This window comes from Nematostella vectensis, chromosome 2 (genome assembly GCF_932526225.1).
Source record: "Nematostella vectensis chromosome 2, jaNemVect1.1, whole genome shotgun sequence".
NCBI lineage: Eukaryota > Metazoa > Cnidaria > Anthozoa > Actiniaria > Edwardsiidae > Nematostella > Nematostella vectensis.
This window is the reverse complement of record NC_064035.1, coordinates 7361629-7389532: the sequence shown is the minus strand read 5'-3', so window position 1 is coordinate 7389532 and position 27904 is coordinate 7361629. Positions and strand designations below refer to the sequence as shown.

The window sequence follows — 27904 nt, the reverse complement described above, 5'->3', positions numbered from 1 at the left end:
ACATTTGCCTTAGGCCACTCACTCCAGTTACAGTAGTTTGAAAGGCAAGTAGACAGGTAGAGTATCGGGTATACAGTACCATGTCCTGATTATCATAATTGATCAAGGGAGCATGGCAGAATGCAGGGGCGTAGCCAGAGGGGTGGCCCAAGGGGCCCGGCCCCCCCCCCCCTTCTAGCAGCCAAAAATACAGTAAATGTATGAGACATCATCTTAAATACAGCAGAAAATGCCTTGAAATGACCTTTTGGGCCCCCTCCTGTTAAAAATCCTGGCTACGCCGCTGGAATGTGTTTCATTTACTAAGAAATAAATGTTATGCAACGATGTGTGTTTGTTTTGTAAGTGGAGATATCAGTTGCGCTGTTTGGGGTGTGTTGCTCGGATTATGAAGTGGATTATGTTTGACAACAGGGTCTTTGTTTGTATTATACCCAAATCCTTTTCGAGGGTAGAGAGTTACAAGGCTTGTGATGCACTTCATGCATCCTTCGTCGGCACTTAGTGCCTACACTACACGTATCTGATATCTTCGGCATTCTGTAACCGATGAAATGAACAAAGACCCTATTGACAAACATAATCCATTTCATAATGCGAGCCCAACACCCCCAACAGCGCAACTGATATTTCCCTTACAAAACAAACGCACATGGCTTACTTTTGTAGTAAATGAAACACATTTTGCTGTGCTCCCTTGAATTGATGTCTTGTAAAGCTCTTCACCAATCAGATAATAATACCATTTTCCCCCAAAATGCTGTTACTCTTATTATTTAATCAAGCAATCAAATGTTTATTTCACCACTTTTCTGCAGAGCTGCAGGACAATATCAAAAAAATTAACATGATTCTTTAGAGGAGAAAACCTTTTAAACAAGTGTGATTTTAAAGATGGGAAAACAATGATTTCATAGCAAAAATTCTGATGTGTATTTGTACAGATTAAGTGCAAACTCTTGCTTGAACCAGTTTGACAGTGTTTCTCTCTTATTAACACAATAGGGTTGATCAACTTTTTGTCCAAGATGTGATTTTAAGGTTGAGCCATGATGACAACGTTCAAGGTTCTCTTGGACAAAGGCCGCCATCACATTGGGTGGGTGTTCCATTGAGAGGTGAGGATAAAACTGTTTGATCAAGGTGAAGTCCTTGTGATGGAATTGAATCTTTGAGGGCGCAACCAGCAAGATCTGCAAAGACAATGCAAATTCTTACTTAAATGAAGATATTCTAAGAATTACAGAATCAGTCTGTTAGCTGATGAAGACTTCCTCAGAACAGTGTCCATTATCATTACTGTACTTGGTTTGAGTAGTGGATCTAGGGTGAGTGTTTAGGGTTTTTAAAAATAAAACCTCCTTTCGGGCTGCAAAAGTACAGTAAAATATTATGGGAAAAGAAAGATGCCACACGAAGAGCATTCTTTTGCTGTGCGGACAAAATTAAAATAAATATAGTGTTTCATTCGGTACATCAAAAGCAAAGCGTTTGAATCGGTGTCATGCTTTTGCCATGCATCACAACTGGTGCAGCACTGATTAGCTTGACTGATTCAGACAAGTTCATTTGCGCAATCCAATCAATTAGATTCTGCATGGCAGAAGTGTGATGTATGAATTGGGCCATTTGGAAACTAACCGTCATTCTTTTTGCATTCTCCTTGTTTTCAACCTTTAGAATTCCTGTAAGTTTTGCATTAATTTCTGTAATAGGTTGTCCTGCAAGATCATAGACATTCAGTCCTGGTTTTCGTGACAATACTTGCTGATTACTGTTATCATGACTGGACCAGGCCAGTAAATGTCGTGGGGGCATGTACGTATTTGAGAAGATAATATGGTAAGTTCCATCTTTTGCATGCATTTGCTGCTGTAGATACACAAGGCATTGTGTAACACCGCCTTGGTGAAGCACACCAAACACAACAGCACCTAGAATGTTCCAGATTATCCAAGATGCTGTAGCTATCCAGTAAGCTTTCTTTCCAAATATGAGATGCGAGAAGAGAATTGCTAAGGGTAGAAGGACGGGAAGGATGAACCGTGGCTCCTGATGTGGAATGACTGAAAGTAGACTAACCGGAACTAAAGCGCTAAGAAGCAGTGTAACAAGGATGAACTTGACTGACGCATATTTAACCATTTTCATGGTATCTCTTGATATCTGAAATGTTTCCAAAGTCTTGACAAAATCTCTTTGCATTGCAAAAGTTACAAGAAATGCACAAAGGAATACAAAAAGTATTCCACACAACAGAGGAAAATTGACCAAAAAGTGAGTAAATCGTGGATGAATTCCATGCTCTTCTACCTTTAATGAGTCCAAGTTGTATCTAAGAAAGTTTAAAGGTGTGATTGTAATTCGGAAATATGCTTCAGAGAAGTAGAATGAATCTATGGTCACAAATATAAGGGCAGCAGCTAAAAATCCTACCGCAATAAACAGAATATCTTTCAATATGATAACAACAAAGCTGGACGCATTCAATGCTGTGTGTCGTAGCGACAATGCTGCAAGTAGACTAAGCACAGGAATCAGACCGAATCCAACGAAGGTAGGTCTATTCCAGAACCCCGAAGCGATAATTACCCCAATAAAAAATAAACGGGCCATTTTAGAGCCCTCATTTTGTCCGGAGGTTGTCCATGTTGATGCAATGACAGCAATAACGAACCACAATAGAAGTGCAAATAACGCTGACTCCGTGGAATTTGAAAAAGGTCTTGTTAGGAAAACAAGAGAAGTGTATGAAGTTCCAATGAGGGTTAGTACGGGTAACGGGTCGATGTGCAACACTTCCGCGATTCGGTAGCCACAGAAATCCACAGCCAGCGAAAACAGGCAGAAGGATAACCGGGGTAAAATCAGAAGGGTTCTGGAATCAAATTCTCCCCGGCCATTGGTAAAGTGTCGTAAAATCCAAAAGGGAAAGCCTGCAGTCAAATATGGGAAAACCACGGAACGTAAAGGAAACGATGAATTAAATTCCCAGGTCCTCAAGGAGTAAACCCCAAGAACATCTCCAGATATGATCTCCGGTGATTGAAAAAACTCATCGGGGTGTATATAGCCTGTTTGAGGATATATTGTCCACAGAAAACGGACACAAATTGAAGTAAGCCATAAAACTCCTAACGTCTTGACCGCCATCTTGTTTTATTCTCTTAAAAACCAGTGCCCCTATGACTGGGTCCCTTTGGCCAAAGGAGACCCAACGATAAAAGAAAACACGCACGCAGAAAATTGCGAAGCAGAATAGCATATATTAATTCATTGTAAACGATAAAGAAAAAATATTCTCCGTTTATAAAAGAATTCAAATATTTGACTCACTGAAATGTTTGGGATGGATGTGGAAATTTGAACCTGACTATGAATCCCCATCATGCAGCGCGAGAGGGCCCTTCCAAAATGGCGGACGGGAAGGTTCGTACAAAATAAAATTGTTTTGATAAAAAGCTTGTGGGACATTACTTAACTTTGTTATTTTATTACGCAGAATGACGCAGATAGCAGAAAGGTATGTATTAGTGCAGTGGAAGTTACCGCGATTGCTTTCTTGAAGTTTTAATCTTGATGATAGCCAAATGTAAAAGTGTACCAGTTTTTGAGAAGGCAAAAAGATTGTGGACACCTCGTCACATTTGTTCAATTTCGCGTGCGTTAATACCCCAGCAGAGTGTCTTGACTAGACTCCTACTCAGCGTTTATCTTGCCACTGGTTGATACACTCCCAAACACAGAGGGGTAATCAAAACATTGAAAATTTAAAGTGAAAGAAAGGGGCCAAAAATAACTTAATAGCATATCTGTCAACCTTGCTTTAGGAGAAATCTTGAGAAAATAGAGTGAATGTATCAGAAGTACCAAGATAGCTAATGCATGGAAATACAGTAAATGTATGGATATGGAAATGTATGGATACAGTAAATGTATGGATATAAAAAAATTAGGCTTGAGAAAAGGTTAAAAATCTTGAGACTCCTGCCTAATGCAGGAGATTTGACAGCTATGTTATAGCATAATTTTGTTTTTGTTTTCTTCATTAGTGCTAATATGAATAATGTCTCATGTATTTACTCAATTTTTGGCCACAAGATAAATAGCTGCATTCTTGTAAGTAAGTGGGTTCCCAGTTGGTAGTATAACCATGCTCTCTCCTAGACGGATGAGAATGAAGATGACGACTCTGAGGGTGACGAGGAAGAAGAAGAGGAGGAGCCTAAACTGAAATATGAAAGACTTGGAAATGCTGTCAATGAGATACTCAGGAAAGATGAGTGTGCCAGTTGCATGGCTGTCCATTCTAAGGCAAATCAACATTTTACTAAAATGTCTTGTCTACTGTACATCCGAACTTTAGTAATGTATTGTAACATAACAATTTGTCTTGAATGCATATGATGACCTTCTTTTCAGCCCTACTACAGGTAGCCCACCTGTGCAGTTGTAAAAGTTACTTAGAATTGTCTCTTAGCTTAGCTTTTTGGGCGTGTCCAGGATTTGATGCAGTCATTGATACCATATGGAAAAAGAATAGTATTTTACTGTCCTTCTTTAAGAAATAACCCATTTTTTGGTGGCTTAGGGAAAAGAGCACACATCTGCTCTCTCCATCATGCTTCCAGATAATAGTCATTTTATTTATTTCCATAATTAGCCTGCAAGCCGGCCCTTCAAATCACAGGCAATGTGTGAATGCCTAGGTTTGCATATAAATGAGAGCTAGTGGTAAAACCCCCTATTTTCCAGTATCAACCCCCTTAATACCTGTGTGTGCTTTAATGTCAACAAGGTGCCAGCAATCAAAATCTTAACAATAAGGCTTGATCCACAGTAAACAAGAACATGTTCAGAGGATTGGTAGTATATATGTCAAACTCAGCCAATCACTGCGCTGCGTTAATGGGTGAACACACAATGCATCACACACTATCCAGTAGTTTGCACCTCAACTTTAGGTAGAGTAGAATAAATGTGTATGCTGTTTTTTTCCAGTTTCTTGCTCTTGGAACACACTACGGCGTAGTTCATGTTATGGACCACTTGGGAAACAGTATAAGAAGCAAGGAGTTCCCATCAGTGAGTCATCTATCTATGCTTATTTTACATTTTAGTGGTATTTTTTACAAATCACCTCTTAAGCACAGATTTTCTATTTTATTGAGAAATTTAATATTTTCTCTTTTTGCAGCACACCACTGCAGTGAACCAGATTAGTATTGATGAGAAGGGGGATTATATAGCAAGCTGCTCAGATGATGGCAGGGTAGGTGTTACACAGGGTACCTTTACTAGTAAGGAATGGCATGGCGGTGGCAGTTGGCAGTGTCTCTCTGTTATCCTTGTGTGACTCACCACCAGGTCCCGGGTTTGATTTCTGGTTTCAACATCAGTAGTGTTCCGCCATCAGTATTGTTTGTTAGTTTTTGCCTTAGCTCTGATTGTGAATAGGAGAGGAGTGTGGGGGGAGTAGAGATCTCACATAATTCTGTGTTGTTGTGTATGATATGGTATTGTTTGTTCTTTGCATTTACTAAGTCATATAAGATTATGAATTTATTCAGGAAGTGAAAGGTAATGATAACAAATTGAATTGCTTTCCAGGAAACAAACCTGTTAATTGGTTTTCCCTTAGGTTGTCATCAATGGTCTTTACAGCTCTGAGAACAATGTGCAAGCAACCTTTGACAGTCCCATCAAATCAATTGCTCTAGATCCAGAATTCTCCACCAAGACCACAAAGTTGTATGTTACAGGAGGGAGCAAGGTAAACTCTAGCCTGAGTATTAGGCGATTTCATTTTTCAAAAGTCGGAGAGGAAAAATAAAACTACGCCTGACACAAATACTAGACGCAACGCCTGCCGTCCCTTTTCAGGCTGCTGTCAAAATACATTGGCTGTCAAATTGTCCCACATAAATGACTCACGTGGTAGCACAATCAAATGACCAAATCAAATTATAAACAGTATTCATGTAAAGCAAAATTACAGTGGTGTTATATGCAAGGGTAGTAACTCAAGTAACGACGAACCCCGGTGAGGTAACTTGAATAAACTGATAGGAAAACGCAAAGATAGTTCACGGCGCAAAAGATTTACAGTTTACGTAACTGCAGATCCACAGATCAGATCACCAAATTACTACATTATATTAACATTACCAATTTACTTAACAGGGTTTTTCGTCTACATAGACAAACCTCTGCTACACCAATTTATTGCTAAGCTCACTCAATTTACTCGCGGGATGTACTACAAACAATCCCAAGAATTCTTCGCTCTCAAAGACAAATTTCTTGAATATTCGGCGCCTGGTTCCTGGTCTATCTAAGATTTTGACAGGGCTTCTGGAAATGCGCGCTTGTGCGGAAGCGCGTATTTTGGCTTTCTCCGCGTAATCCACAAATTTTTGCGCAATCCTGCATAATTTAGCTAAATTTTGAAAGACAAAACATTTTAAGTACACAGCCAATGTGTTCTTTTAGGGTTCTTACCTCTATTTCTTGTAAAAAAAAGACAGATATTCTTCGTAAGAGTGCGATATTTTGAACTGAATTTCACAAATAAAATGACTAGGCATTCTTTGCTAAACCCAGGACTAAGGCCTAGGACTAATAATAAAATACCTTTTTTTATTGGCTGGTGCCTAGGAGCCAATGAAAATTCGCGTAAGATATTTTCGCCCCAAAAATAAACCCTTTTCAAGTTATTTCATGCTTTCCTTCGGTACATTTCTTCGGTACATTCCCTTCGGTACATTCCCTTCCGTACATTTAGGTACATGTACATTTGTACATGCCGATAGGGCCAATCAGAGCACGCTTTTTTATGTGCATTGTTTCTAGCCAATCCCAGTGGTCCCAATTTGCGACCCAAACATGAAAATTTTACAGTATTTGTATCATGCCCTCTTTTTATCGCTTCCCTGTATATACTTCATAGGGAATGATAAAAGGGCCTGACACTCAGGCTAGGTAAACTCTGAAAGTTGTCTGGTGTTTCTCTGAAAAAGAACTGTAGCCAATAATCGAACCCATCACGTCCTTTGTAGCACTACCTCTGTAGCCTTTGTACCTTTGCAAGACAATATAATCTTCTGATTAACTTAAATATGTAAATTCTTGATCTATAGCAGAGGTACCATTATTTTTTGTAGAGGTACACATCTTTCTGTCACTAGCTAATATTTGGTTTTCACTTCATATTTATCAAATAGGCTCCAATTTGTTTCCATTGGTAGCACTTTATCTTAATCTATGCAAATTACCTGTGGCATACCTCAGGTTATGTGTTAGGTCCTCTTCTATTCCTACTGTATTTGATTTTCACCATTTTGCTGATGACTCGAATATTTTCCTTGCCGATTCATCATTATTGGCCCTTGAGGCAAGGGTCAATAGTGGGCTGATAGATATTAACTCTTGGCTTTGTGCGAACAAATTTTCCTAGAATGTAGATAAAACTAATTTTGTTAGTTTCATCCACATAAAAAATTTAATATTACAATTTCTCTAAAAATTTATAAAAAAAACAATTAAGCAAAAGGATAACACCAAGTATCTTGGAGTAATCGTTGATTTTATTTTATGTTGGAAGGAACACATCCAACACATCTACAGTACCAGTCAAGTAAAAAAAATCCCCAGAAGCATAGGTCACTGTCACTCTGTTCTGGCTCTGCCATTATGTTCCACGTACTACTCTAATCCAACTATATTATTCTCTAGTTTATCCTTTTCTGACATATGGTATTACAGCATGGGGCTGTACTTACTGTATGAAACTCTGAAGCCTATTATCCTTTTGCAGAAAAAAGCTGTTAGATTGATCACCTTGTCTTTGTTGATATTTCTCAACTTTCAATTGGCATTTTTATGTTCCTCCTGTTTCAAAAAGGCACAAATATAAAACCAGACTGGCATCCAAAACATCTTATTGCATTTCTTTCCGCTAGGACAAATTACAAGGGAGCTGTCATTTGGAACAGCATTGACGAATCTCTTTTAGGGTCTAAATATTTATTGTTTTAAAAGAAATGCTCAAAAAATCATGTCATCTTACTAAACAATTATCTATAGCTTCCTCCAATCTCGTTATGATCACAGTATTTATTGTATTTATCTATTTATTTTTGTCTGTGTTTTGTCCTTTTCATGTCTATTTTGTTCTTTTTTCTATGAAAGTCTGTCGTCTGTTTTTGTATATGGCTTCTTCAATTGTGCACTTTTCCTGTATTCTGCCACCTAGCTAGATTAGCTTCTTAGTTATTTCTAGGTGGCAGTATGCCTGTCTGTTTGTTTTAATTCTTATAATTCTGTAAATCTATTTCTGTGAAAGACATAATACTGTAAAATTGTATTGTATTGCATTGTATTGTGTTGTGTTGGGATGGGTTGTGTTGTGTTGTGTTGGTTTTAATGGCATCTATTTATTTATTTCCCCCCTAGCTGACATTGACTGAAAGGGGGTGGTTCAGGAACAAGACCACTGTTCTTCACGAAGGAGAAGGGGCCATCAGGACCATCAAGTGGCGTGCTACTTTCATAGCCTGGTCAAATGATGTGGTGAGTTCCCAACATACCAAAATCACCATTAAGGTTTAAAGCCGCATTGTCACCAGTTTACTTCTGAAGGTCCAACGGGGACCTCAACCGTTAAAAGACAAAAGAATCTAATAACATCCAAGATATTAAACAGGCCATCCGCTCTTAATTATCAATCACATTCTCAAAGAAACTTCCAATAAACACACTTCTTTCAATATTTTGAAATATTCTTCGCGTTTTCCTTTTAAAATCATTGGATATTGTTATGTAATTGACCGGAAGTAAACTGGTGGCAATGTGGCTTTAATCATGCTCTATATAACATTCAAAGTCCCTGGGGGCTGTCCAATCTATTTGACGACTCACACATTAACCAACCTAGAGCTGTTATTTTCCGGGAGCTAACCCGCGACGCAGACATGAGCTTTCTGCTAGTGTTTTGGGAGCATTCCGTGACGCAGATGCTAGCTTTCCATTTATGAGCCACAAGCATTTTGCGTATCAGGCGCAAGTTTAGCGGATAACAGAAAACTCTAAGGTCATTTTTTTTTAACGAGAGGTCACATGTGGAGGTTCAGCTGACATGGAATAGTTTAGTCTTGAGCTAACATTATTAGCTCTTTATTATAATCAGGTACACAGTATTACACAGTGGCTTTTGTAGGGACATGTTTTTTTCGTGATACATGTAGCTTGCACAATCATTTGTACTTTAATGTTCCTGGTTATGATTATTCTTATAAGGTTTGAACATAAATTATGGTGCTGTTTTGTTATTATAGGGAGTGAGAGTGTTTGACACAAGTTCCAAAAAAGTTATCACTTACATCAAGCGAGACCAAGGAAGGTACTGTCACTGAATAATACAACTACTAGTATGGGAATTCATTATCCTCATGGGTACAGTAGAGGGCAGGGGTGTCACATGGAGTCATATGGATGGCCAAGGAATGTACTGTCAGTACTATAAGAGAGTATGGGTAAAGCATACAGTACCCTCAGGGGTACCCTAGCTACTAGTATGGGTGCTGCAAAGAGTCATATAGATACTGTGCAAAATAGAATGGCAGACAGAAAGAGATACTGTACATTACTACTAGTCTGGGAACACAAAACATAGGCCCCACAAATTTGTTAAATCAATAACTTTTGTAATGAATGTAAACATTCTCAACTCCTTTCCAATAAACACATACAAACGTATGAACAGTGTTGTTCTAAACCAATAATAAAGGACCTTTTTTTAAAGTTCTCAATACAGTGATTTCCCTCAAAGTAACTTTTTTTGCAGTCCTCGCCCCCAACTTTATCGTGGCAACTTATGGTGGAAAGATGATGTGACCTTGGTAATTGGATGGGCAGACAATATCACGGTAAAGGCTGATTTAGACAGCATGATTTAGTTGTACATATTTGACTTGCCCATGACACTTTCACAACTCCTGTTGCAGAGTGTTAATCAAGCCTACAACTTCACTACAATGTCTGCTGTTATAGAAAAAAGTTGTAGGATTCTTAAAACATGTCAACAAAAATGGCAACAATGCAAGAAAGGAGAAAGTCGAATACAATTTTTGAGATCTCATGTTAAATGGAAAAGTCATAGTGGGTTATCTTCAGGATGATAATACATTTAGGCATGATGGCTGCCAGAGCAATCAGCTACTATTATCTGAGTGCCAGCTACTACCAGAAAGGCAATTAATGTTTATTTGAACTAACAACTTCCACCCCCTTCTAACAATCTCAACCGCCTACTCATCCGCCATGTGGCGTCCTGCTGTCTAAATTAGCCTTAAGGCTGATGATTTAACAAAAAACAGACAGATACATAAATACTTCGGAACAGCTAAAGCTATATCCAGTTGAATAGTAATTGAATAAGTGCAATTTTTATTTTTACAGATTTGTGTTGTCAAAACTCGGGACCATGAAGTGAGGGATCTTCCTTCACGATATGTAGAAATTGGTATGTATGTTGCAGAAAACTCAAGTAATATATAATAAAAATTAAAATTATAGCCAAGGAGGGTACTGACAATAAAATGATTGTGTCTGTGTCTAGTTGGCAAGTACAAGACTGAGTACTACATCAGTGGAATAGCCTCACTTGGCAAAGAGATTGTACGTAACACCATGACACTGCTTTTTTATGTGTGCTGTGTATCTGTTGTGAGGTGAAAAGGACTTACAGACTTTGTCATAGAAAGAGAACCTGGTCAGTGACAGTGCTCACACACTGACTTAAAGCAGGGGCATCAGAGTGTCCTCAAATGTGGGGCTGAAGGGATGGTGTTTTTTTTTTTTTTTGGGGGGGGGGGGTGGGGAGGGGGTACCTCGGTTTGACATAAAGTATTATTTAATAAATATAGACTGATCACAGTGGATTATCACCTTTTTTAAGAAATCGATTTATATATGTAGCCTTTGATACATATTCAGATACATGTGAGGTGTGGAGAGCAAGTCCCTCCCTCTGCCCCTTCCTGTCCGCTGCCCCTTCCCGTCCGCTGCCCCTTCCCGTCCGCTGCCCCTGTACACTCACAACTGTTAACTGTGTAAAGTAAACAAGTAAAGTCAGTAGTCACACGTGTGGCACATTTGATCATGTTAATAAGAGTAAGTTGTATTAAATTACTGTTTTTGTATGTTCAACATTGTTCTAGGTCATACTCTCCTATATGACAGATATTGAGGCTGGCGATAAAAGGGTAGGAGAAGGATTTTTAAAGTATAAGGGAAATGCCTAGGGATAATTAAAATGTCAAAAACTGAAAACCTTTTTTTGCTTTTAAACATCTGCAATCTCTATTTATTATCTGTCTTGTTCTCAGATAGGATTGAAAATGTTTATAGAAATCAATTGTGTACTACTTGATCTTTTTTCTCCTTGTTACCAAGAGATGCACAATGCAATGGCAGAGCTGACATATTGTGCAAGTTCTTGATCATTTTTGCTTCAAAAATCTAGCTTTTTCCCCTGTGAAACAGACACTATTGAAACATAAATGAAAGACTACTGTGTACTGTATGTTATTGGTCATCATGTTTTTTATATAATGTACTTGGAGCCCATATCAACAGTAAGTGGGGCCTTAGAAAGGGGTTTCCTCAAAGGAAGCTTTGAACTTCTGTGGGCATCTTTTTTAAGTTCAGCTTTTTTTTTATTCAACAGCAAGCGGGTGAGCTCTCAGCGCAGCGGCCACAGCTCCGCCTCCTTCAGTGCCTAAGTCTGAACGAGAGTGAAGAGATGTCAGCGGACGCCCTCTCCATAAGAGGATACCAGCACTACCGCTGTGATGATTACCATCTAGGTATGTATACAACTTGTACCAAATACCATCTAGGTATACAACTTGTACCAAATACCACCTAGATATACAACTTGTACCAAATACCACATAGATATAAAACTTGTACCAAATACCACCTAGATATACAACTTGTACCAAATACCATCTAGGTATACAACTTGTACAAAATACCATCTAGATATACAACTTGTACCAAATACCATTCATACAACTTGTACCAAATACCATCTAGATATACAACTTGTACCAAATACCATCTAGTAGGTATACAACTTGTACCAAATACAACCTAGATATACAACTTGTACCAAATACCACCTAGATATACAACTTGTACCAAATACCACCTAGATATACAACTTGTACCAAATACCATCTAGGTATACAACTTGTACCAAATACCACCTAGATATACAACTTGTACCAAATACCATCTAGTAGGTATACAACTCGTACCAAATACCATCTAGGTATACAACTCGTACCAAATACCATCTAGGTATACAACTTGTACCAAATACCATCTAGGTATACAACTTGTACCAAATACCACCTAGATATACAACTTGTACCAAATACCACCTAGATATACAACTTGTACCCAATACCATCTAGGTATACAACTTGTACCAAATACCATCTAGGTATACAACTTGTACCAAATACCATCTAGATATACAACTTGTACCAAATACCATCTAGGTATACAACTTGTACCAAATACCATCTAGATATACAACTTGTACCAAATACCATCTAGGTATATAACTTGTACCAAATACCATCTAGGTATACAACTTGTACCGAATACCATCTAGATATACAACTTGTACCAAATACCATTTAGATATATGTTGTGGTTTGAAATGCTTCTTGGTTTGAAATTGTTAAAACCAGTTTGAAAAAAATTCAAACCATGCCACATTTGTTGTGGTTTGAAATGCTTCTTGGTTTGAATTTTTTCAAACTGGTTTTAACAATTTCAAACCAAGAAGCATTTCAAACCACAACATATACAACTTGTACCAAATACCATCTAGGTATACAACTTGTTCCAAATACCATAGGTATACAACTTGTACCAAATACCACCTAGATATACAACTTGTACCAAATACCATCTAGGTATACAACTCATCCAATTGACAATACTTTTGCGCTACTCTTTCTCATTTTACCTTTTGACACCTAATTTTCGCGATGTCATATGGTGTTGTATTGTAAACAACAGCTCACGCTTGACCCTCGACTTTGCTTCCCCCTGACTGATGTGTGTATTTCCAACACGCTCTCGATTTCCATACCGCTTTGTGGCGTGAAATTGACAACCCCCACCACCAGGAAAACACAATGCTTCTATGTAGTCTAGTCCATTATAGAAGTTGTCTAAAGTACCGAATTTTATCATTGGCAAATATCTCTAAATTCAATGGTTGGTTGTTAAAATATTGTGCGGAAAAAATGTCTAAAAGGTTTTGTTATTCAAAATGTTACAACTTTCTTTTTATTGAACATAGCCAAACCAAATTTGGTATGTGTTATTTTACACAATTGGCGGTTATATTTGCAAAAACGCGGATAATAAAGGCTAACATGAATGCTTTTCGAACTGGCTGAACTTTGCTGTCAATTTTTAGGGTCGAAATTCTAAATATTCATCTAGCTTTTTATCCCCTTCCACAGATTTTTTTCTAACCTTCACAGAGACTGTATCACCACATATTGAACTGATTTTTGGCAATATCGTCAAATAGCTAACACTCAATTGTGCGTCATTCTTAAATAAGTGCAAAAAGTATTGTTTAATTTTTAAGTGCTACTACATTACTGCGTGTTAATACAAATCCAATTTTTAAATGTGCACTCTCCATACTCATGTTATTAAGTGTGCACTCTCCATACTCATGTTATTAAGTGTGCACTCTCCATACTCATGTTTTTAAGTGTGCACTCTCCATACTCATGTTATTAAGTGTGCACTCTCCATACTCATGTTATTAAGTGTGCACTCTCCATACTCATGTTATTAAGTGTGCACTCTCCATACTTATGTTATTAAGTGTGCACTCTCCATACTCATGTTTTTAAGTGTGCACTCTCCATACTCATGTTTTTAAGTGTGCACTCTCCATACATTGAGTCGTCTTTCGTAAAAAATCTAGAGCAATCGCATGAACATTGAAATTTAAAATTGATGATGCACTCAGTTTGTGACCTGTTGATTAACGTGCAAGCGACCTTAATTTTCGTGCATCCTAATTTTCGTGACACTTAATTTTTGTGTCACTTTATTTTCAGGAATTTTTTAAAATCGTGAAATTTGCGAAATTAAAGTGACGCGAAAATCAAGTGTCATAACGTATTCAGCAGTTTTATTTTCTCAAAATCTAAGGGAATTATGTTTTCATTTCTAGTGATTATCATTGTTATTTCTTTAACAGCTTTTTAATAATAACAGAATGTTAATCTTCAATCATAATTTGAACCTCATTGATTTGTGTGAAATAACCTTTCATCTAACATAATTTGTTCCCTGTGTATTAGCCCCTCTTGTTGAAGTTATTGATTCTGGCTCATCCCATATCAAGGGTAAGACACCATAGAATGTTGCAGTAATTTATTTGTATTGTAGAGCGGGGAATGACCATGTCATATTTAGTAAGGTCAAACTTGGTTAGCTCTTGTCAATTAAAATTGACAATCAATGCAACTAGGTCTGATAAACCTATAATGACCTCACACCTGATGCAAAGACATTAAATCTAAGATCTGTTATTTTCTTTTATTCTTGTTCCTGATTACTGCAATGTTTTTTTCTTATTTATCAGAAAATGTTGCAGAAGAGAACTTGTTTTACATTGTCAGTCCCAAAGACATTGTTTTGGCTAAGGTACTATTTTTACCCTATTTCAGTATGCATTTGTTACATATGTATAAAATGTCATTTTTATATTATATGAATTATTATAAAACGTAAAGGGAAAAGAATAATACAGTATTGAAAACAATAATGTTTTTTTTATTATATGATATCATAATACATACGTAAGGTGACGCCCGCATTTTTTACATGTTTTTGCTGCACCACTATGCACTATGCAATTTTGCACAATTATTCTAATTTTTCTGAATCCTGAAAAGACAGACCCCACCATATTTCAACCTAAGGCACTTGATTGGCTGTGTACGATTGTCTCATTGTTCTTCATAGTAGCCTTTGTGTCTTTGTTTGTTTCAGCCCAGAGATATGGACGACCACTTAACATGGCTGATTGAACATGGAAAATTTGAAGTAGGTATTGAGTTCACAGAATAGGAGTAGGTTGTGGAAATTTAAATATGATTAAAAACAAATCAATGTACCTTAATAGTCAACACAGTCCTCATTAGTGCTATAAATGAAATTGTTTGATACACAGTCCCAGTCTGAATGTCACATGTACATAAATCAGAATGATTGAGCTATTTCAGTAGACATTGTCAGTACAAAATTGTGTTTGGCAAATGGCAGTTCGGCAATTGCTGTTTATGGGTAGAATTATATTTTAAGAATGAAAGTAGGAAATGTATTGCATAAGTAATGTATATTTGCGGCCTTCAGTAGAAATATGACAAGTAACATGGTATTTTCGATACCAGTACTGTTGTTTGGCATTTATCATTTGCCATTTAACTGACAACGTATTTTGAAGTGGGTGTATATGGATCAAAGGCAAAGTGAATGTCCAAATTATGAAATGCTGTACTCCCTGAATATAAGAATATTTAGGTGTTTTCTAAATGTCTTTCTTCTCTTACTTGTAAATAGGAGGCAATGGTTGCTGTTGAGCGTCACAAAAAGGAAGTGAAGAAGCACAGTTACCAGGTTGGGCGTGTCTTTTTTATTCCAGCAAAGTTAGTTCACCATCTAATGATTTTGGTCTCTTGCAGGATATTGGGCGTGCCTTCCTCAAGTCTCTGATGGATGATGGAGACTATGAGCAGGCAGCAAGGTCAGTAGGTCAAGAGAAGGTAGCCAGAATGAGCTGGTTTAGATGCATATTTATCTCCAGCTTTCTCCATCTTGGAGAGCCTCTTATTCAATGACTAGGATTAGTGAAATTAATTTCATCATGAGACAGAGGGAGAAATAATACAGTAGAGCATTGAACTATAGAGGGTAAGGTAATTTGAAGATGGCGTAAGGTAATTTGAAGATGGGGTAAGGTAGGGTGAAGATGCGGTGAGGTAGGGTGAAGATGGGGTAAAGTAAGGTGAAGATGGGGTAAGGTGAAGATGGTGTAAGGTAATTTGAAGATGGGGTAAGGTAGTGTGAAGATGGGGTAAGGTAGGATGAAGATGGGGTAAGGTAGGATGAAGATTGGGTAAGGTAGATTGAAGACAGAGTAAGGTAGGGTGAAGGTGGGGTAAGGTAATGTGAAGATGGGGAAATGTAAGGTGAAGATAGGGTAAGGTAGGATGAAGATTGGGTAAGGTAAGGTGAAGATGGGGTAAGGTAGGGTGGACATGGGGTAAGATAGGGTGAACATGGGGTAAGGTAGGGTAAAGATGGGGTAAGTTAAGGTAAAAATGGGGTTAGGTAGGTTGAAAATGGGGTAAAGTAAGGTGAAGATAAGGTAAGGTAGGTTGAAGATGGGGTAAGGTAGGGTGAAGATGGGGTAAGGTAATGTGAAGATGGGGTAAGTAAGGTGAAGATGGGGTAAGGTAGGGTGAAAATGGGTAAGGTGAAGATGGTGTAAGGTAATGTGAAGATGGGGTAAGGTAAGGCGAAGATGGGGTAAGGTAAGGCGGAGATGGGGTAAGGTAGGGTGACGATGGGGTAAGGTAGGGTGAAGATGGGGTAAGGTGAAGATGGGGTAAGGTGAAGATGGGATAAGGTAGTGTGAAGATGGGGTAAGGTAGGATAAAGATGGGGTAAGGTAGGATGAAGATTGGGTAAGGTAGATTGAAGACAGAGTAAGGTAGGGTGAAGGTGGGGTAAGGTAATGTGAAGATGGGGAAATGTAAGGTGAAGATAGGGTAAGGTAGGATGAAGATTGGGTAAGGTAAGGTGAAGATGGGGTAAGGTAGGGTGGACATGGGTAAGATAGGGTGAACATGGGGTAAGGTAGGGTAAAGATGGGGTAAGTTAAGGTAAAAATGGGGTTAGGTAGGTTGAAGACAGTAAGGTAGGGTGAAGATGGGGTAAGATAGGGTGAAGATGGGGTAAGTTAACGTGAAGATGGGGTAGGGTAATGTGAAAATGGGGTAAGGTAAGGTGAAGAATAAGGTTTAAGGGATAAGAATTAAGAGGATCTTCACCATGGAACTGCACGTATGCTTTATGAGTTTATTGTATTGGTTGAAAACTTCTTTAGGGTGTGTGTCAAAGTACTAGGGGAGGACAAAAAGCTTTGGGAAGATGAAGTGTACAAGTTTGCTCGCAAAAAGCAGCTTAAGGTACTGTTCAACTGAAGGTTTGCCAGTTTTCTTGTACTGCAAATATAACTTACTTAGTGAGTAAGTTCTAAGAGTGTACCTAAAGTACCGTTTCATTAAGTATTAAAAACGAAAATTGATATGGAATTAAATATGTTGTCCCCAAAATACAAAAAAAAACAAATAGTTTTTACTATCTCCGAATATTGAGGACGTTTTGAGATGAAAATGTTTGATTTATACATGCCAAGACTTGCATCACTTTTACATTTTAAACGAGCCACAAGTAAATACCAGTGATCTCGCATTCAAAAAATGAACATGATCAAATACGCAAGTGGACACAAGTCAGTGCAATTTGTTTGTCAAACAAAACGTAACTTGTCACCAGTAGAATTATGCCAAAAATTAGTACTCATGAAAATACATGCTAACAGAATAACTGTGCATCGGATATAAGTAATGTTTTTTTTGTACTGTACAGTGTCTGGTTGGGTATTGAGGATCTGTCCATATATACTCAACAGGCCATAGCTCCCTATATACCACGAGGGAATCTTCGACTGAGCAAAGCAATATATGAGATGGTGTTAGATGACTTTCTCAAGACAGATAGCAAGGTAACAGTTTAACTATCAACAGGCGACTTGCACTTAGAGGTCACATAAGCAGCAAACTTACATAAATGGCTGTGGCGGTTAAGCCAGAGAGCAACGAAAAGATAAAATCTTTCAATGACAATAAGTCCTTTATGATATAGAAACTTCTAGTTGATTTCAAAATCTCAGGTTAAAATGTTTTTTGTTGTTTTTTTCATTTTGATGCCAAAGGCTTTAGCTTGTGCTAATTCACCACCCAAAAGTTTTTTTTTCAAGTTGCCCATCAACATGATGTAATAATAACTATGTCTTATGTGTAAATCGCCATACCTGACTATTAGGATACATAAATTATAGATCATAAAAGAGGCCTACAGTTGCTTGTCCACTCATAAATATAGGGCACTACTCAAAGTATCCTACCCCAAGATGTTTCCTTAAAAGGCATTGTATTCAGTTTGTTAAACGTTTTTCTGTAAAATTCATTTCCATTATCTCTTTACAGAAATTTCAAGACTTGGTAAAGGAATGGCCTGCAGATTTATACAGCGTTCAGACAATTATAGCCGCGGTCCAGGTACAGTAAGTTTATAATTACTAGCAAGGATTAGGGTATACCCATGGTTACTGGCAAGGATCAGGGTATACCCATGGTTACTGGCAAGGATCAGGGTATACCCATGGCTACTGGCAAGGATTAGGGTATACCCATGGTTACTGGCAAGGCTTAGGGTATACCCATGGTTACTGGCAAGGATCAGGGTAAACCCATGGCTTCTGGCAAGGATCAGGGTTACCCATGGTTACTGGCAAGGATCAGGGTTACCCATGGTTACTGGCAAGGAATAGGGTATACCCATGGCTACTGGCAAGGAAAAGGGTATACCCATGGTTACTGGCAAGGATTAGGGTATACCCATGGTTACTGGCAAGGATCAGGGTAAACCCATGGCTTCTGGCAAGGATCAGGGTTACCCATGGTTACTGGCAAGGATCAGGGTTACCCATGGTTACTGGCAAGGAATAGGGTATACCCATGGCTACTGGCAAGGAAAAGGGTATACCCATGGTTACTGGCAAGGATTAGGGCTACCCATGGTTACTGGCAAGGATTAGGGTTACCCATGGTTACTGGCAAGGATCAGGGTTACCCATGGTTACTGGCAAGGAATAGGGTATACCCATGGCTACTGGCAAGGAAAAGGGTATACCCATGGTTACTGGCAAGGAATAGGGTATACCCATGGTTACTTGTAAGGGCTAGAGCTGGGGTAAAGGAATCACTTGCAGACTTATACCGTGTCCTGACAGTAATAGCGTCGGTCAATGTATATCTATTGTTACTGGCAAGAGATTTTTGATTCATTGATCATCTGTAGACAATTTGTCTGTAAAGCACAATAAGCTCATGTTCATGTGTATCTGTATTGCATCATCTGTATCTGACATCCTTTTCCTTGTCTGTTCTGTTTTTCGCAGGAGCAGCTAGAGGCTGAGCCAGAAAACATCATTCTATTGGAAACTTTGGGAGAAATGTAAGCTCCTTGCCTTGATTTTCCCACATATTCATCTTACTCTGCCTATCCCCAAATAATTAATCGTATTTATTCTTTAGGTACACGTACCTGAAAAGATATGATAAAAGCTTGGCTATCTTTCTGAAGTAAGTACCTGAGTATTGGAGTCCATCAAGATGAAAAGAGATCAGCCACATGGCAGACGAGTTAACTTATGAAAGCTTGATACAACCTTCTAAAAACACATTTTTATACTTCATTTAACAAAAAGGAATAGCCTCTTTCCCCATTCCCCATCAGCCGATGGCAATGGATGTTTAATTACACTTTTTTTTATCACTTTTTATTTCCCTTTTTAACATTCCATTTACAATTTACATTAAACATTACAACATACAAACTATTATATTACTTTACAGATACATTACACTTCTTCCCTTTCACAAGAGGCCAGTTTCTCCCACTTTTTCAAGTGGGTTATTACATTATTTTTCTGTTTACTGATATGACTTTCAATTTTGTGCACTCTATAAACTAGTGATCTAAAAAATTGAACATTTGGAAGTATTTTCTTTTTTCTACAAAAGTATATGCATTGCTTTGCTATAAGTATTAGATGGTTAATCATCATGAAATCATTTATACCAGAATCCCAGAGACCAAAAAAGATGGTTAATCATCATGAAATCATTTATACCAGAATCCCAGAATCCCAAAAAGAATATACTGATCTGCTAACAAGAAATCATCAGAGCATCATAACACTTGGTATTTTATTAGTTTGAAAAAAATTGCGAGTGACACAGACTCTCATAAGAGCTTTGGTGTGGGTTAATTGGTTGATTTGATTTAGGAATCTCCTCTTTGATTTAGGAATCTCCCTATCTGCAGTGATTAAATCGAATTCGTCGTTTCCACCAAATACTTCGCGTTTTTAAATTTTCGTGTCTAAACACAGTTTTGATTTTTAGTGTCAATGCAGCAATTCACACGGTTGATTGGGGATGGACTTGTACGTGGGTGGCTGAAGCTGTATAATGTGTTAGACATGAAGAAGGTTAAGTTGATAAATGCTATGCATCTATTCAAGGCTTTCCCTTGTGTGTTTTCTGTTTCAGGCTACGCCATCCAGATGTCTTCAATTTGATTCATCAACACAACCTTTTCAAATCCGTCCAGGAAAACATAGTCATGCTCATGGAATTTGACGCAGAGGTCTGTCCGTCAACCCTTCTAATATTTCTGCTTATCTATCTGTGCATCTGTCGGTCTATATCTGTCCGTTTGCTGATTAGTTTCTTTTGCTCCGACGAAGGGCTAACGCTAGAAACGTCAGCGCAACCACTCTGTTTCACAGAGGTGTTCAACATACCTTCTAAACCTTGTGTTGATTCGTACTTTGTCTACACCACGCCTACGCAGACCATCTAGTTTTTCTACAGCTTGCCTGTAATCTTTCTAGTGATACCATTTATGCTGATCTGTCTGCCTGCCTGTCCGCCCATCATTTTATTATCTTTAGTCTCCATCATTTGATTTTCCCTTTATTTATAACACAGAGAGCTGTAAAGATGTTGATTGAAAATGTCGACAAAGTTCCGGTAAATGACACTTTCTCAGTACCAATTGCCGTGTTATGTCTGTTGTCTTTTCGTTATGTTGGCATATCATACTGTTGATAATCTTATAAGATAATCTTATCTGATCACACAGGTGGAGGATGTTGTGCGTCAACTTAGCAAGCGCAATGAGCTACTACACCTGGTAAAAGAAATATTTGTTGATGATTTGAACCGTTTGAACTCATGTGCTATTCTGGCTAAACTTTTCTAAGCCAGTATTTTTGTGCTCCCGCAGTATCTGGATTCTCTATACCAGAAAGACCCTCAAGCAGGGATGGATTTCCATGAATTGCAGGTAATCTAGGTCAAGCAGGGATGAATTTCCATGAATTACAGGTAATCTAGATAAAGCAAGAATGGATTTCCATGAATAACAGGTACTCTAGGTCAAGCAGGGATGGATTTCAATGAATTGCAGACAATCTTGGTCCATGAATAACAGGTAATCTGGGTCAAGCAGGGATGGATTTCCATGAATTGCAGGTAATCTAGGTCAAGCAGGGATAAATTTCCATGAATTCCAGGTAATCTAGATTCGTGTGATTTTATCATGTGCGCAAGCTCTTACCACTCCCACTCCGTCTTCTCTTCTAGTAATTCAAATACAGCTCGGGCGTTTTCCTCATTATGACCAGCTCTTCTTGTTTCTGTGTGACTGTCGCAGGTTGGGCTGTACGCAGAATTCAACAGAAGTCGTCTTCTTCCTTTCCTTCGTAGCAGTAACTATTATCCTCTGCAAAAGGTGCGTATCCTCTTTATAGCGAGCAGATGATGAAGCAAATGGCCTGTCACTTGGTAACTTGGAGTTAATCTAAAAAGCAAACAATGTGTAGTTCCAGAAATAATCCATACCCCCCCTATCGAGGGGGTCGGAGGTATGACCCCTCACCCCTCTGGAATTTCCAACCCCCTGGAAAAAATAAATACGGTAACTGTTAAGGAAAAAGGGCATTTTACCCCCCTCCCCTCTGGAAATTCCTGGGCGTTCATATTCCCCCCCCCCCGGAATTTCCAATCCTCTCAATGGGGGGGGGGGGGGTATGGAGAGGAGCCTTTGTCTTCCATGGTATCTTTTGGAAAAATTGGGTGAAATTTGGCTCTGAAAGACCACCACCTCTGGGGAGATTTTTTTTTCTTGAATAACACGCTGCTCGTGTTATATTTATTTTAAACTTATGTTGCAGGCGTTGGCAGACTGTGAACAGCGTCACCTTATTGCTGAGATGGTCTTTCTACACAGTAAGCCAATAGACTTGCACTGAGTTATCACGTGACTTTTCCAGTGGTAAACTCGCGCCAAAATAAACACAGACATGGTTACGGCCGTCACGGCAGAAAGCGAGGAAAAAAGAAATTAAATCTTATGTGTAAATAAGAAAATCTCTGGCTGATCTGTGTCTTGTTATTTAGCATAATACTTATTTGAGATCACAGCTCATGAGAATCCTAAAGGTGTTTTTTAGACTTGTTAGTGTTGATGCGTCTTCATTAACACTTTACCCTTTATAAAAAATGAAACCATTTTAAATATTTCTAATACTGTTTCACTCACCCGCGTTGAATCATCGATTACATATAGATTACACAATCTCGTTCCATCCCTGAGGCCAAGTGGATAAGGGACTTAGACAAAAATAAGTTTTCCAAACTTGCACTCGTTTAATTGCACTTATTTACTCGTTCTTTGATGAAGTCTCCGGTGCAAAAGATCCTAAATACCTCAACGTCTTATTCCCTGAACTCGATTTATTGCAACTATTTACTCAGTTATTTGATGACATTTCCGTCATGCCATATAATAATGATACCTTAATAACGCCTTGTACCTTTCCAGGCCGAATGGGGAACATCAAGCAAGCGCTGCATCTCATTATCGAGGAGGAACAGGACGTCGATCAGGTACAGTGAAAACGCCCACATTATTTAAGCTTTAATTTAAAAACCTGTATGACGTTTTTGGCCTGACTTCCAAAAATCAATGTTGTTTTTTTACGTTAGCTCAATGTGTGCCAGATGGAGCTTCAGGCTGTGGTTTTTCGTCATAGAAAGTAAAGCTCAGTTCAAAATACGCAAAAAAGTTAATTACTGGATATATAGACCCCTGTTTACTGTTCAACTTTTGTGTGAGACGAAAAACAGCGCGTGTTAGCCGGGAATTTGAGTTATCCGAGTAGAAATGACCGAAAATGGATTCGTAGGGAACTCGAAGTCAGATAAGTTATTGGGGGAATTTAAGATATCACGAGTCCATTGTAAATAAGACCCCTAGTATGTATTTTTATCTTGATGTGAGCCTTTATTTTCTTATTTGGTGTGGTCTTTCGTTCACACCTCTATCATTGATTATTTTTTTTCTAGGCGATCGAATTTTGCAAAGAGCAGAATGACGAAGAATTGTGGGAAGATTTGATCAAGTATTCGCTCGACAAGCCATGTAAGATTTATACAAGATTTCACACATACACCTATTTCACGAAAGGTTGTCAGTCTAAATGGCGAATGGCAAATGGTAAATGGTTTATGGGTACTAATTATTCGTAAATCTAAAGGCGTTAAATAAAGTCCGGCAATGTAAGAGCGAAGCATTGGTAGCCTTTAATGGATAATTTTTTTGATTTATCCATATTCCTCGAGACATGGTTACTTTCGGAACTGCCATTTGCAAATCGCCATTTGCCATTTGCACTGACAACCACAGGAAGAAACTTTATTGTAATAGGTGTATATTCTTCTCGGTACTGATCAAGTATTCGACGAGCCATGTATGATTTCATCCATGTATGTCCCACTCAACATAATTTTCTCTAGGGAAACTATTCTACTATGAATGACGTGTTGACAACATCTATTATGCTTGCCCCTCGCCTCATCCTCTTTGCACATACAATCACCTGCTACCCTCTCGCTTTTCTTCATTCAATTGAACACGTGTTATCCTAGTGCTTTTCTTCATACGTTTCCCAATCGTTTTTTCTATAGTATATCACGTGATACCCTCGTGTTGGTCTCCTTTTTGCTGCTGATCACGTGCAACCCTCGTGTGTTTTTTTCATACATTTGATCACGTGTTACCCTCGTGTTTTTCTTCGTATAATTGATCACGTGTTACGCTCGTGTTTGCCCTCTTTTTGCTTCTGATTACGTGCAACCCTCGTGTTTTCTTCATACAATTGATCACGTGACCCTCGTGTTTTTCTTCATATAATTGATCATGTGTAACGCTCGTGTTTGTCCTCATTTTGCTGCTGATCACGTGCTACCCTAGTGTTTCCTTTATAGCCTTCATCACGTGTCTACTGCACAACATCGGGACCCACGTGGATCCTATCAGGCTCATCAAGGTACGGGAACGCTTGCTCAGAGCAGCGCTTGTGTTAATTTCTTTTACGTTTGCAATCTCTAATGTAAGTAAGTTTGTATCTCTTTCACTGGGGATGGCATCACAGGCCAGTTTCTCAAAGGTTAACCCCCCTCGCCCCTTGTACACAGGCATACTTATTCAAGAAAACGAGGGTATCACGCTCTCAAATGTATAGAGCCATGTTTTTTACGCCTTAGAACAATCTGAATTAACACCCCAATCTAAAGTGACCCGGGATTGAACACAGTATCTCTGTTTTCAGGTCTATGGTCAGTAGATGCTAACAAAACGGGTATATAGCACGGACATCTAGAACAGAGACAGGGGCAGTCTAGAACAGGGACTGGGGAAATAGCACAGCACATCCCCAGCTCCAAGGGAAAGCTCGATCCAGAATCAGGGAATCAAAAACAATTTCGATCGCTGTGTTCCGTGGTCAGACATGAGTCATATGGTGACTGCCTGAGGCGCCTTTGACGCCTCAAAATTCAGCGTTCCCTGACGAGCAATTAGAAATAGAGCACTTAGCTGTAAGTCGTCTAACCTGTTGCGTCTTTTTTTTTGCAGCGAATTCCACAAGGAATGAAGATTCCAGGCCTGCGAGATTCACTTGTAAAAATTTTACAAGATTACAACTTACAGGTAGAAACTGTTTATGTTTGCTAAGATAAATTTATGCATGGCATTGTCTGAAACATTCGAGGCCACTGAAGCTTTCAAGAAAACGAGATAAAACAATGAGAACGATGCCATTCATACATTTGTCAAAGTATTGAACTAGTATGGTGTATGGTTGGTATACTCTTGACAAGTATTTCTGTTGCAGATCTCATTGAGGGAGGGATGCAAAAAAATTTTAGTCAAGGACAGGTATAAGGCAGGCATATTTTCCACTTGCATGACATCGATGTTTTCTATCACATTTACGTAATAACATAATAAGCACGATTAGCTACTTGATTGTTCAAGCGAACGACTATAGTTTTTGTTTAACACAAATCACAAGGATGATATCTCTTCTTTTTGATAGGCGGCTTCTCTTAGAAATCACGTGACTTTTTGGGAGTAAACTCGTGCGGCATACTTTTAGCGGCAGAAAAGAAAAAAGAAATTATTCAGAGATTACTTATCAGCCAGAAAGCTTGAAAGATTTTTTTCATCGCTCTCTGGCGCGACAACCCCAGCCACTTCTGTGTTAATTTTAGTGTGAGTTTTCCAATAAAATATTCACGTGTTTTCTTAGTACAATTCACCTAATGTTTAATAACGCGGCTCTTTTTCCGTTTAGCGTGTCACTCATGAACCGCCTCATCAAAGTCCAGCAACGCGGCGCATGTGTCGATGGTATGTCCGCTGACCACTTTAGGGGACTACCCATTTTACCAATAGTCTATGTGTATTGGTTGAACTCTTTTAAGTGATGTGTTTCCTTGCATATAATCCTCACGATTGCTGCTTTTAAAGGATAATTTATTAATCATAGTCAACGTCAATGTCAACTAACTACCCTAGATGCCAAAACCCTAGCCACACCCTTGCCCATCGCTAGAAGGTTTTTGGCCGCTATGTACCATGGGAAGGCTCAACCAGCCTCAACCATTCCTCAATCCCAAAATGCCTTGCGCGCTTATCACGTTATGCTACAAGTGATGTCTCGGCATTTGTTTGTCGCACCTTCATGCTTACGATAATAGACCGAACGTTAATATTTTACGAGCGGTGTCTCGTCATTTTTTCGACGCATTTTTGAACTTACGGTGATGCGAGAGCTTGACCAGCCTAGGGCATCAAACTACAAGTCTCAGAAGGAATCCCTGTTTAGTTGAGAAAGTGTTCCACTGGCATGTGTCTTGTTCACGTGCATACTACCTTGTGAATTTTTGCTGAACCCTCTAACTTTATGATTCGTATTCCCTTGCCAGAGGACATTGTTTGTCAAGGTTGCCGTGGATCCGTTCTTGCGTCTGGTAAGGTTTAATATAAGTGCTCTGAAACCGTAGCCAGGTCTCTGCCAAACCTCTAAAGGTTCGCTTCTTGTCCCTTGACAATTAACAGACAGCACACAGTAGTGGCCCAGCAGGGCCGTGTTTTTGTCATCTTTGTTTCGACATGTTTACCGACAGTTAAAGGATGTCCGATTTAATCATGATCTTATGATCCTTGTATGGACATGTCCACAGACAGTCGAAGGGCGTCCGATGTCATCGTTTTCTTCTGCAAGCATGTGTACCACAGAGACTGTATAACCCTGCGGGGCGTGGTGAGTAATCCTTACTGTTTTATAATATTTGCTGCGTCGTGAGATTTTCGTCGGCCATGAATTATTTGACAGTCCGCCATCAGTCTACCCTCCTGCGCAGAGCTTTCTGTGTCGCTCGTTTACTTTGCTTGACGTCAACCTCTGCTGAAACGAGCCGGATTTCGGGTCCCCGGAATTGACCAATCACATCGAACCTTCTGGATTCTGGTGGCTAGATCCAGACCCCCGCTAGCTTTTTCATTTCGCGGACATTTTCACGTCCCCTTTTGATTTCCCGCCTGGGTCATCTCCAAAACTTCTGCTTGGATCTATTTATTAATATTCGTCTAGTTGGCTAGAGTTGGTCCAGAGTATTACTATCTATGCATTATTTCGCGCTTTACCACAATTAAATGAATCTTTTGTATTAAAGGATGGATTGAATTCCATCCCCTGCTAGCAAAGCTTTCTTCCTGTTTCTTTTTAGCAGTTCACTTCTTTGTGTCGCGTCCCTGTTCTTTCGTGTTACGGACACATACAAATAAAAACGCCTTTGCATTGATTTTTTCTAGGGGCAGAAAGACGCGCAAATCTGTTCCAGCGTCTGAAATCAATGTTTCAATGTTTTTTTTTTGTTAATATTCGTACTTCATGTGCCTCTAAGTGTTATTTTCTAAGCTCCTAATAGAGTTTGGTTTATAGCCAAATTCGTTGTTGCGCGACCTCCCAGAGTCCAAAATTCCTTTCTTCGTTTGGGAATATCGCGTATTCAATAAACCAAATACATAATTAAAACCAGACAAACCGCCATCAAAGCTTGTGTCTGACTATGCGCTATTCCCAAACGAGACAAGGATTTTGGATTCGCCGAGGTCGCGCAGCAACGAATTTGGCTGTAAACGTTGTACCTCATCTTTTTACCCAATATTTTTTTTCAGGGCCCTTTCTGTCAAATCTGCACAGCACACAGCCAGGTGAAGAGGATGCGAAGTAGACTTGGGACCATGTACAAGTAGGCAGATCAAATAAGGGTTAGGAGCAACTCCCATGGTTCCCATACACGGAGACTCTTATCGTCGAGCAGATCTAATGTTGATTTTTACTTAATAACAGCGTCTTCTTGCACGAGTCAGTATTCGCTCATGGGCGCATGCGTGCGTTGTACACAGGCAACCCATCTACGCCTAGAGTAGAGATAGATTTTGAGGGCGTACACGGATATTATTATCGTCTTGTCAAATCATTTAGAAAAATCCCTAAATACAATATTGAATACAATGA

The 27904-nt window shown here is 38.9% G+C and overlaps 2 protein-coding genes across 3 annotated transcripts; one reads left to right on the top strand and one right to left on the bottom strand.

Moving 5' to 3' along the window:
• Positions 1-758: 758 nt before the first annotated feature.
• LOC5514376 (GPI mannosyltransferase 4) lies at positions 759-3282 on the bottom strand. The gene is made up of 2 exons (XM_001634525.3): positions 1642-3282; positions 759-1193 (listed from the first exon to the last, which is right to left on the bottom strand). The coding sequence occupies exons 1-2, from the start codon at positions 3151-3153 to the stop codon at positions 912-914; spliced, it is 1794 nt and encodes a 597-aa protein (XP_001634575.3). The 5' UTR covers positions 3154-3282; the 3' UTR covers positions 759-911.
• On the top strand, positions 3277-27904 carry LOC5514344 (vacuolar protein sorting-associated protein 41 homolog). Of its 2 annotated transcripts, XM_032383879.2 has the most exons (38): positions 3278-3429; positions 3503-3523; positions 4168-4314; positions 5002-5085; positions 5198-5272; positions 5642-5773; positions 8455-8571; positions 9336-9400; positions 9845-9926; positions 10459-10522; positions 10619-10677; positions 11220-11264; positions 11729-11867; positions 14412-14456; positions 14696-14757; positions 15106-15159; positions 15676-15732; positions 15798-15859; positions 17225-17306; positions 17813-17905; positions 18390-18461; positions 19364-19419; positions 19500-19547; positions 20520-20616; positions 20961-21002; positions 21115-21165; positions 21259-21318; positions 21688-21765; positions 22208-22262; positions 22858-22922; positions 23382-23457; positions 24303-24364; positions 24952-25026; positions 25211-25254; positions 25673-25728; positions 26307-26351; positions 26565-26644; positions 27562-27904. In XM_032383879.2, the coding sequence occupies exons 1-38, from the start codon at positions 3376-3378 to the stop codon at positions 27637-27639; spliced, it is 2679 nt and encodes an 892-aa protein (XP_032239770.1). In that variant the 5' UTR covers positions 3278-3375; the 3' UTR covers positions 27640-27904. The 2 variants fall into 2 exon arrangements, with proteins under 2 accessions (XP_048576551.1, XP_032239770.1); XM_048720594.1 differs by lacking the exon at positions 14412-14456 and having other exon boundaries at positions 3277-3429.